This window comes from Aspergillus eucalypticola (genome assembly GCF_003184535.1).
Source record: "Aspergillus eucalypticola CBS 122712 chromosome Unknown BO83scaffold_5, whole genome shotgun sequence".
NCBI lineage: Eukaryota > Fungi > Ascomycota > Eurotiomycetes > Eurotiales > Aspergillaceae > Aspergillus > Aspergillus eucalypticola.
Window position 1 is genome coordinate 627405 of NW_020290279.1, and position 11628 is coordinate 639032.

At 50.1% G+C, this 11628-nt stretch overlaps 3 protein-coding genes across 3 annotated transcripts; 1 reads left to right on the forward strand and 2 right to left on the reverse strand.

The window, feature by feature from the left end:
* Window positions 1-3053: 3053 nt before the first annotated feature.
* tcsC (putative two-component osmosensing histidine kinase (Bos1)) lies at window positions 3054-7158 on the forward strand (the record flags this gene model as incomplete). The annotated part of the gene is made up of 2 exons (XM_025527293.1): window positions 3054-7070; window positions 7132-7158. 2 exons carry the CDS (start codon window positions 3054-3056, stop codon window positions 7156-7158), a joined length of 4044 nt encoding a protein of 1347 aa, XP_025391099.1.
* A 1264-nt stretch (window positions 7159-8422) lies between these two features.
* On the reverse strand, window positions 8423-9590 carry BO83DRAFT_459693 (uncharacterized protein; the record flags this gene model as incomplete). Its single annotated transcript, XM_025537182.1, has 1 exon — window positions 8423-9590. The coding sequence occupies one exon, from the start codon at window positions 9588-9590 to the stop codon at window positions 8499-8501; it is 1092 nt and encodes a 363-aa protein (XP_025391100.1). The 3' UTR covers window positions 8423-8498.
* Window positions 9591-10178: 588 nt separating this feature from the next.
* On the reverse strand, window positions 10179-11483 carry BO83DRAFT_306484 (MCT family MFS transporter; the record flags this gene model as incomplete). The annotated part of the gene is made up of 2 exons (XM_025527294.1): window positions 10179-10344; window positions 10402-11483. The coding sequence occupies 2 exons, from the start codon at window positions 11481-11483 to the stop codon at window positions 10179-10181; spliced, it is 1248 nt and encodes a 415-aa protein (XP_025391101.1).
* Between the last annotated feature and the right edge of the window lie 145 nt (window positions 11484-11628).

Sequence of the window (11628 nt, forward strand, 5' to 3'; positions counted from 1 at the left end):
AGACACCCAAGGGACCACTTGCTATAATTATTCTCTTGAGACATGGTAGTCGCTTTAGTGGTTTCCTTTCCTGGTGATAGTGGCAGTTCGATAGGTTCAAAAAAAGCAAAGAAAAGTTGTGGTCAATATCCACCTCGAATAGGCGCCTGTTGAATTTCGAGACCGGATCCCAAGGGTCCTATCATATCTCGCTGCGTACCTGCTAGTGCTTCTGTAGTGAAAAGGGAGAGAGATGAGACCCAAGGTCGCACATACAGGCGAAATTTGCAGGCGAAGGAAATAAGTAAAGAGAAGGAGAGTAAAAAAAAAAAAAAAGTAAGCAAGAATCTGGAATTCTGTGACAGATAGATAAATAGATAGATAGAGCCGATCATCGATCACCGACCAGATAAATTCTTATTATTTTTCTTTACTTTTCCTAACTTAACTTGCCGTATACATACAGTAGTAGGAGTTCTGCGGGGAAATAAACACCACACATCCAAGGCGGCAGGCAGGCAGATAGAGGACGTGGCGGATTAGACGGCATCGGGGGACGGTTTCGGAGGGGGGACCCAGACACGCCTCGCTGAAGGCCGCTAAACTCTACCCAACTAGTGGTCCCTGGTGCCTGCCTGACCAGTCAGTACATAGTATGGTGTCTACTCTGGTGTTTCGTACTCCGTAGTTGGTTTGAAATCATGTATTCACCCAAGCAGGCAAAGTTCCGGTCCTGTTCACTAATAATGATGTTTTTTTTTATTTTTTTTAGAAAGAAAAAAAAAGTTCCTCAGGCATCCATCTCTTGGGTTGGGTTTGCTGCCAGCTTTGGCAGGCCAGTTACTCAAGTAGTAAAAGTAGATTCTTTCCCGACTGAGCGATTCGCCATCGGCTTCTCCTTGGGAATCGCCGCCTTAGGGCGGTGTTTCTTTCTGTTGTGTGGGTTATTTTATTTCATTTTACTTCGCTCTTTTGTTGATTGATATTTTATTATATTTCAGATTCAATTAATCCTTTCTGTCTAATTGTATTGAATAAATGCGAACGATATGTATAACTACCACTGCTGTGAAATTCTAGTGGAAGTGACAGAAGATCTTAATCTGAGAATTAATTCCTTGGGAGGGGGGAGGACAAGAATTAGCGACAGTGGGAAATAAGAACTACGTACTCAATGGCCCAAAAGGTTTAAAACAAAATAAAAAGTAAAATAGGGGAAAAAGGCCCAAAGAAAAGGTAAGGAAAAAGGGAAGACAGAGCCACCGATGGCAGAGGTTTAACTAGTGTACCTTGAAGTGTAAGTAGCAGCTACCAGCTTCGCAAGTAGCGACCAGCAGCCAGCCAGAAGGCTACAACCCGACTCTTTACTTTAACCAACAAAACCAGACCCAAACCAAAGCGAAGCCAAACCAAACCAGACCAGACCAAACCCATCCATCCATCCATTTCATCCCATCCCATCAAATCGGTCCAACCCCTCTCCTCCCCCCATCTCGTTACTGCTGCTTGCTTGCTCTCTCTCTTCCATTTCTCGCCCACATCTCTTCCCGTCCACTGAAAGTTCATTTTCTGCTTCATGCGAACATAACTATCCTCCCTTATCCTTAACAACCATTATTATTATTATTATTATTTTATTATTTTTCTTATTTATCCCAGCTGTTATTATTATTATTATTTGCTGCAGTTTAGACTTTCCTGGCTTTTCGCCTCTTTTCCCACCTTTCCACACTCTCTCTTTCTCACCCTCACCCTCACCCCCCTTCTTCCTCAGCAGCAGAGGAAAGAAACAGCATCGACACAAACAACCAAATCCTGCTTGCTTCTTCACTTTCCCTTTCCTCACACTTTCGTCTTCCTCTTACTCACAACTCCCACTCTTTTCCACTTTCACGCTCTCCCTTCGCCTTCTCGCTGACTGATCGAATCCCTCCCTCCGCTCCAGTCCAAACCGAACTTTGCCCCCTTTCGGTGCTCTTTTCGTGTGCCCATTCTATCTCCCCTTCTCTCTCTCTCTCTCTCTCCCTCCTCCCCGCCCGACCTTTCAGCTGCTCACACACTCTTCCTTCTTTGTCTGCACCTGTCCTGCCCGCTTGAATCTTATCCGTCCGTCTGCTTTCTTGGTCCTGTTCCCAAGGCCTTTCCCGACCACCACCACCAACAACCACACTCCCCCCCCTTGCCCACCACAAACCCACCGATCTTGAACCTCTTTCGACCTCTCGCCCTCTCCACAAGACACCCCATGTCGTCCTAGCAGTATCGCCCGATCGTTCGTGTGTCAGTAACACGGCTTCCCGTCAGGTAAGCTAATACATAGCCTGCCCGTTCGAATACCATTCTTGTGCTTTCCCACTTTACTTCCGTTTTCCCTCCCTCTCTCCTCTTCCCCCCAATCCTCATCCATCCATTTCGATTTTCATCGCCTTTCCCTTCTTCCTCCTCCCCTGCCGTCCTTTTCCCTCCTCTTTCTTCTCTCCTCCCCCCTTCAGCGTTCGACTCCTCCGAACCTCTCCCGTCTCTTTTCTTTCTTTCCTTTTATTACCCGTCCAATCATTGTCCAACATCCACATTTTTCCTCTTTTCCTTTTTCTCATTCCCATTTATTCTCCATTGATGGCTTCCCCCTCATTCCCCTTCTTCGCCCTTTTTTGACCTCTGCTTCTCGATAATTTTGTTTTACCTTTTGGATCTTTCCCAAAAATCTTTTTCTTGGATTTTTCCTGGGGGTTTACCGTTTTATCTTTTCTTACATCTCTCCCCTCTTTTGAGGTGTCTCCAAATCTTATTATATTCGGAGTCGACTCCCGTCACCTCTCGATAGACTTTCGCCCTTCCTCCTATCTCCCCTCCCATCTTCATCTCCATCTCATGTCCTTCATCCTACGCGCTTTCTGAATTTTTTTTTTATCTTCCATTTTTTGCCACCATTTTTATTATCACCTCTCTATCACCTTGAATATTTCTCACATGCGGTGTGACAATCTCTAGACGCATCGGGGATCGAACAGAAATTTCTTCACGACCTGCATATGTACTTATGTCCGTTATTTACTGAGACGTCCTAGGGCACAATGGCTGGCGCGGACGAAACGCTCGCGGCCGCTGCTGCCATCCTGAGAGGTCTTGCGAAAGAAACTCCTTCCTCCAGCGCTCCTCCCTTCGACTTCGAATTCTCCCACCCTCCCGCCAATGGCTACGACACAAAACTCGCAAAACTCCCGGGAGAATCGAGCTCGGCAAAGGCAGCTTTTGAACAGGAGTTGGAAGCTTTGGTCCGACGAGTCCGTCATCTGGAATTCCAAAATGTCAGTCACCACCAGTCAACCCCCAAATCCTCCCAGTCCTGTCTCACTCCCGGCGAGGAGGACGCTGATTTCCTCTGGTCCTTTGGTCTCTCTCGTGTTTCGTCCCGTGACGGTTCTGACTCTTGCCTCTCACAGCATCAAAAAACACAACCACCACCCCATGGATCCAGACGATCGGCCATCGAACCGGAAGACCACGAAGTGGAGGAAGACATCGATGATGAAGAGAGTGATGAAGATGAGGAACTGAACTCAAGGACACGTTTGGTACGCGAGGAGGATATCAGCTACCTACGGAATCATGTCCAGAAACAGGCGGAGGAAATAAGTTTTCAGAAGGATATTATTGCTCAGGTCCGTGATGAATTACAACAACAGGAGGAGCAAACACGACGGGCTTTGACCAAGGTCGAAAACGAAGATGTGGTCTTGCTGGAGCGGGAGCTACGCAAGCACCAGCAGGCCAACGAAGCGTTCCAAAAGGCTCTCCGGGAAATTGGCGGCATCATTACCCAGGTCGCAAATGGTGACCTCTCCATGAAGGTGCAGATTCACCCGTTGGAGATGGACCCCGAAATTGCCACTTTCAAGCGTACAATCAACACCATGATGGACCAACTACAAGTCTTCGGTAGCGAGGTGTCGCGAGTCGCACGAGAGGTAGGAACAGAGGGCATACTCGGTGGTCAGGCTCAGATCACTGGGGTGCATGGTATCTGGAAAGAGTTGACGGAGAACGTCAACATAATGGCCAAGAATCTCACCGATCAGGTCCGTGAGATCGCTGCGGTCACGACAGCGGTCGCCCACGGTGACCTGAGCCAGAAGATCGAAAGCCGGGCCCAGGGTGAAATTTTGGAACTGCAACAGACGATCAACACCATGGTGGACCAACTAAGAACATTTGCAACGGAGGTCACCCGCGTCGCGCGTGACGTCGGTACGGAAGGTGTGCTTGGTGGACAGGCCCAAATCGAAGGGGTACAAGGCATGTGGAACGAACTCACGGTGAATGTCAACGCCATGGCGAACAATCTTACGACACAAGTGCGAGATATCGCCACGGTTACCAAGGCTGTGGCGAAGGGTGACTTGACGCAGAAGGTTCAGGCGAACTGCAAGGGGGAGATCGCAGAGTTGAAAAATATCATCAATTCCATGGTTGACCAACTACGGCAGTTCGCACAAGAAGTCACCAAGATCGCCAAGGAGGTCGGTACGGATGGTGTCCTGGGTGGTCAAGCCACCGTCAACGATGTGGAGGGCACATGGAAGGATCTAACCGAAAATGTCAACCGTATGGCCAACAACCTGACCACCCAGGTCAGGGAGATCGCCGACGTGACCACCGCCGTCGCCAAGGGTGATTTGACAAAGAAGGTGACGGCGAATGTCCAAGGTGAAATCCTGGATTTGAAGAGCACGATCAACGGCATGGTGGACCGGCTAAATACCTTTGCCTTCGAAGTCAGCAAGGTCGCACGTGAAGTCGGCACGGATGGTACACTGGGCGGTCAAGCCAAGGTTGATAATGTGGAAGGCAAATGGAAGGATCTAACCGACAACGTGAACACCATGGCCCAGAATCTGACCTCCCAAGTGCGGAGTATATCAGACGTTACGCAAGCCATTGCAAAGGGTGACCTTAGCAAGAAGATCGAGGTCCATGCACAAGGAGAAATACTCACGTTGAAGGTCACCATCAACCACATGGTTGACCGACTGGCCAAATTCGCAACTGAACTGAAGAAGGTGGCCCGCGATGTCGGCGTGGATGGCAAGATGGGTGGTCAAGCTAACGTCGAAGGAATCGCTGGAACATGGAAGGAGATTACAGAAGACGTCAATACCATGGCCGAAAACTTGACGTCGCAGGTGCGCGCATTCGGTGAGATCACGGATGCTGCCACGGACGGCGATTTCACCAAGCTCATCACGGTCAACGCATCCGGCGAAATGGATGAGTTGAAGCGGAAGATCAACAAGATGGTTTCCAACCTCCGAGACAGTATTCAACGTAACACGGCTGCCAGGGAAGCTGCAGAATTGGCCAACCGCACCAAATCCGAGTTCCTTGCGAACATGAGTCACGAGATTCGGACGCCCATGAACGGTATCATCGGGATGACGCAGTTGACCTTGGACACTGATGATCTCAAGCCATATACTCGAGAGATGTTGAATGTCGTGCACAACCTGGCAAACAGCTTGCTCACCATTATTGATGACATACTCGATATCTCCAAGATCGAAGCGAACCGTATGGTGATCGAGAGCATCCCGTTCACCGTGAGGGGAACCGTCTTCAACGCCCTGAAGACGTTAGCCGTCAAGGCCAACGAGAAGTTCCTGAGTTTGACGTACCAGGTGGACAACACCGTTCCTGACTATGTCATCGGTGATCCCTTCCGTCTGCGGCAGATCATCCTCAATCTTGTCGGCAACGCCATCAAGTTCACCGAGCACGGCGAGGTCAAGCTCACCATCTGCAAATCTGATCGAGAGCAGTGCGCGGCAGATGAGTATGCGTTCGAATTCTCCGTCTCCGACACAGGTATCGGGATAGAGGAGGACAAGCTAGACCTCATCTTCGACACCTTCCAGCAGGCCGACGGATCGACTACCAGGAGGTTTGGTGGAACAGGTCTTGGTCTGTCCATCTCCAAGCGCCTAGTGAACCTGATGGGTGGTGATGTTTGGGTCACTTCGGAATATGGCCATGGCAGTACCTTCCACTTCACCTGCGTTGTCAAACTGGCGGACCAGTCTTTGAGCGTCATCGCCTCGCAGCTGATGCCGTACAAGAACCACCGTGTTCTTTTCATCGACAAGGGCGAGAATGGCGGCCAGGCCGAGAATGTGATGAAGATGCTCAAACAAATCGACCTGGAACCGTTAGTGGTGCGGAACGAGGATCATGTTCCGCCGCCTGAGATCCAGGACCCGTCCGGCAAAGAATCCGGCCATGCCTATGATGTAATAATCGTGGACTCGGTGGCCACTGCTCGGCTGCTGCGGACGTTCGATGACTTCAAGTACGTTCCTATTGTCTTGGTATGCCCGCTGGTCTGTGTCAGTTTGAAGTCTGCCCTCGACCTCGGTATCAGCTCCTATATGACCACGCCCTGTCAGCCGATTGATCTCGGTAATGGTATGCTGCCTGCTCTTGAGGGACGGTCTACACCCATCACTACGGACCACTCCCGGTCGTTCGACATCCTTCTGGCGGAGGACAACGACGTCAATCAGAAGTTGGCCGTGAAGATACTCGAGAAACACAACCACAACGTTTCTGTCGTCAGCAACGGTCTCGAGGCTGTAGAAGCCGTCAAGCAACGGCGCTACGATGTTATTCTGATGGATGTCCAGATGCCAGTCATGGGTGGCTTCGAAGCCACTGGCAAGATCCGGGAGTATGAGAGGGAAAGTGGTCTCAGCCGGACACCGATCATCGCGCTAACTGCACACGCCATGTTGGGTGATCGAGAGAAGTGTATCCAGGCCCAGATGGATGAGTACCTGTCGAAACCTCTGAAGCAGAATCAGATGATGCAGACCATCCTCAAATGTGCTACGTTAGGTGGTTCTCTTTTGGAGAAGAGCAAGGAGTCGCGCATCTCAAGTAGTGGTGAAATGCACCCGGTCCATCACAGTGGGCCTGATGGCAAGAGCCAACAGCGTCCGGGGTTGGAACCTCGATCCGTGACCGCAACCAGTACTATTAATCGTGGTGGTGGCCTCGCAAGCCCAAATGACCGAGCGGATGAGCTTGCCGTCGAAAGGGTGAGTCTTGCACCTGCATAGTTGCGAAAAGGACCTTTGTCATACTAACGGGTTCTACCAGGCACTGCTGCGGTCCAACAGCTCGTGAGACGCTCTCAAGATATCCTTTCGCTTGTTTTCCTTTCATCTTTCCGAATGGCTTCGATGCAAACCTTATACCCTATCTCTTTATGCTGCGCCTGTAAGAAATGTTCTTTGGCCTGGTGACCTATTCTTGGCACCCCATCTCGTTTTATTCCTCTCAGTTTCCCTTCGGGAAAACTTACATCTTATGTCCCACCGCATACGCCTTCCGCTTTCGCTTCGTTTCCCCAGCTTCTCGGTCGATTTTCCTGCTTTTGCATACGTTTGTCGCTGGTAACATTGTCGACAGCCGAGCCATGGCATTTCTCATTTTGCCTCTCTCTTCTTCCCTTTCTCATCTGCCTATACTATAGTGTGTTTTGATTTCGGTTGTTACTGTTTATGCCAGTAAACCTCTGGTGTAAGGTGTTTGGCGCAAGGAACCACAGGCGGGGTTTCTCCATATAAACCTGCGGCATGGAATGAAGACAAATACGGGCGAGTCAAGCAATGGTCAAGGGAGCCAGCATCCTTCTGCTTTTGCTTGCGGAAATTCTCTTGCATATGTTCCAGTTATTTGCCCGGCAGCTCCTTTTTCTCTTCTCATCTAAACTCGTTCCACCTTCTTAACGCATGCTTTTTGCGACCCGAGTCATCTTCTCCTTCCTATTTGTATTGTACTTAATCTTTTCACACTAGCAGATGAGCCCCTTGGTTGGGGATCAGGAAGACCTGAATCAGCCATAACTTTTCCTTTTCTTCTACAGTTTCATATTTACACTCTCGGCGTATGCCGACACTCTTCCCTTGTAGTAGGGACGTTGGTTTAAGGAAGTTATATCTTCTCGTGGTATCTATTAGAGCAAAAGCAATGAGGTAGCTAGGTAGCTAAGTAGGTAGAATCAGGCGCAATCTGAATCATTTCATCTGGAGTAAAACAGCATACATCTTATCTACTCTCTTCACCACCAATCAAATCACTCTCTCTCACACACACACACACACAGAGAGAGAGAGAGAGAGAAACGTGAGTGAGTGAGAAACTTACCAACCCACCACAGAATAACCCAAGAACGACTGCCTACGTACCTGCCTTCTATACCCACCATGCCTCCCCCAAAGCAACGAAAGAATGAAGTGAAGCTTAAACCAAAACTAAACCCATTTAGATACAGCTAGCTAGACATAAGAAAAGTACGAGAGAGATATACCAAGCAACCAACAAACAATTTATGATTTTATCCCCTACTCTCTCCAAACTTTCAAAAGATGTTAACCTAAACTACCAACTTAGCAAATACTTCACCCCCTTTGCTCGACCCCATCTCCCTTTACTCAATCAAATACCCATTTTCGTCCCCCCGTTCAACGCCCACCAGTAGGCTTCGGCTTCAACGGCGGAACCTCGATAACCCCGGTAGCGTTTGCCGCAAATCCGCGCTTGATCTTGGATTTCTTGGTTGTGGTGGTGGTGGTTGTGGACTTGGTCTCGGTCGTGGATGTAGATGTGGATGTAGAAGTGATGCTTGGGTCCTGAGAAGACTTTGTAGTGGCTTGCTTGGTTTTAGTTTCAGAGGCGGATGTGGAGTCACTAGCAGTAGCAGTAGCAGTAGCTGTAGTTGATGGGATTTGGGATGGGTTCTCTGTGGTGGTAGTGCTAGACTTGTCTGCTGCCGAAGAGGAAGACGAAGGGGAAGGGGAAGGTAGAGTGGAAAATGTGGATGATGATGGATCAGTGTCGGTCTTTGTCTTGGATGTGGCATCTGTGGTGGTGGCTGTGCTGCTATCGCCTCCCTTTGAGGAGGTCTCAGTTGGTGCTGGGAGTAGAATGGCAGGAGTAGATGTAGCAGTTGCAGATGCAGATGGATCCGCGGAGTCAGTCGTCTTCTGTGAGGTTGTCGAAGTAGCAGTAGGGACTGAAGTCACGGATGTCTTTGTGGAAGTAGTGGTTTGAATGGGCTTTCGAATGAACGAGGGGCCGTTTCCATTCCCATTGCCATTGCCGTTTCCATTGTCTGTGTCATCATCGTCGTCGTCGTCGTCGTCGTCGTCGTCATCGTCATCATCGTCAGCACAGCCAGACACTACAGCGCCAGTGGAAGTAGGAGAGGCCACGCAGGTAGATAGGGTTCTGATGCTGCTGCTGGTAGGCTTGATCACAGAGGCAGAGGCACTAGAGCTAGGAACTGCGTCTGTGGCGCGGGCTTCGAGGCCCTTGTCGGCGGGACCAATGGTTGCAGTGACACCGGCACAGGGCAGCGAGATAGTGATGGTCACGGTGGCTGTGATGCCGGGGAAGCCGGGGATGCTGGCGGCGCTGACGTCCCCGGGTTGGCCAGGGGCTGCGGTGGGAGCGGGCACGCTGGCTGGGGCGTTGCCATTGTCGACGGTGTCGACGGGGACGGAGAGGGCGACGGACGCGAGAGCCAGGGTGAGGAGGGAGGTGCGGAGGTACATGGTGGATTGCTTTCTTTGATGTATGGGTTAAGTATAGAAGAAGGAAAAGAGAGATTGAGAGGGGACTTTGAAAGGAAGGGGCTGCAATTGACCTGGCTTGAAGCGTCGCAGCTGAAAGGGAGAGAAAGAGGGTTTATATAGTCATGTGAAAGGTAACGGCATGATGCTCGATAGATGTCATGGGGGTTCTAGACGATGATGTCGCTATCATGGTGACGCCGCACACCAGAGATTCAGGGTCTATGGTCACCTCACGATTGGTCTTGGTGGTTGTTCTAGTCGGTTTATTTTCTGGGCTAGATGGCAATACGCTATTCAATTCAATGGGTCTATTGAGTGATTTTGTAAGGATTAGACATTGATGTGCGGCAGATAGCCACAGGCCAGGCTTAAGCTAAGAGTTTTGACGGTACCATGTTTGGACCGCTCTAGATTCCATGTCTTGACATGTCATGGGGATCGTTAGGTTCGTGAGACTATTAGACAATAGTGGGTAAGTTTTTGTTGTTTCTTCCGTCAGTAGCGGCAGGTAAATTGCTCATTTTGTCGCATAGATAGTCATGGATGCCCGATTCGGATGTTATTCCCTCAGTATATCGCTAGTGGGTGACGCCAGCCAACGTGAATTACTTTGACCAACGTGACGCAGACGAGGCCAAGAGCGTAGCAGCAAGTCGTGAAGGTAATCAAGCCCCAATACTCGCCATTGCATCGCGACAGGATCTCTCCCGCGATGGGAATGCCCGTAAGCGTGCTGTAGAAGGTTGTTAGCTCATACTTGTGGAACCCTGACAGGTACATGATAACCTACCCGAAACTCACAATCGTGTACGCGGTAGCATAGTACCTGCCGTAATTCTCGATCTTACACAGCTGAGAGATGCAAACAGGGGTCAGACTGATGTTGCTGCCGCTTGCAAAACCAAAAATAACGCAGTACACAACCATGACAGGTACACTGTTGCCGGCCGGAAGCCAGAGACACGCGTTGCAGACGAGGCATAACGCAACCGTGGCGATGAGCGTATTGAACCGTCCCAAATAATCGGCCACAAACCCAGGGATCCCTCTACCGAAGAATGAACCCGCATTGAGGATCGCCAGGATCTGGTACGAGAATTTGGAGGAAACGCCATGAGCCAAGGCATAGGAAGAGATGTAACTGATCGGAATGAAGAGGCCCCATTCGATGAAGAAGACGCCAGCTGTGGTAAGAGCAAATTTTGGTTCCCGGAAAATACGAAAATCGGGCAGCATATTTTCCTTTACAGCGGGCTTTTTGGGCAATCGAGACTTGATCAACAAACACGCAATGGCCACTGAGATAAGGCAAAGAAGCGCAACCACCCGGGTTGCCCATGCAAAACCTATCTTGGGGAACAAGGCCTCCAAGGTAAGAGGGAAAACAACACCTCCTACGGAGCCACCTGTGGCAGCAATGCCAGTTGCAACGCCACGTTTCTCGTTGAAGAAATGGCCGATCGCGGCTATTGCGGGGGTGAAGATGAGCGAGGCTCCAATACCTCCAGCGACACCGATGACCAGCATGAAATGCCAATACTGGGTGCAGAAACCCAGAGCTACCATCATGATGATGACCAGTACGGCACCCGAAAAGACCAAGAATCGAGGACCCTTGGCGTCGAAGACTGGACCTATCTGTACACCGCAGAAGAAGGTCAAAAAGGCGTACATGCCAAAAATCCAGCCCGTGGTTCCAGAGCTGTATTCTTTTAGTTGGTGATCCTCAATGTAGGTCTGGAAAGTTCCAATGGTGTTCACCAAGCCAAGGGAGCCAAAGAGACCCATGAAACTACCAAAGACAACTAGCCAGGCCTCCAAACCGCCTTCAGGATAAGTGTTTCCATCTGCATCCGTTGTGACTCGAGTCATCGGGGCGCTGTGTGCGGAGCTGTCTGAGCCAGACGCTTCAGACGAGGGTCTCTGGAGGCCATCTTCAAGCGTTGTCTCTGCATGCGGTAGGCTGCCCTCGTGTTGGACCCCTGTATGAGACTGTTCCTCCGTCACGTTGATGGCT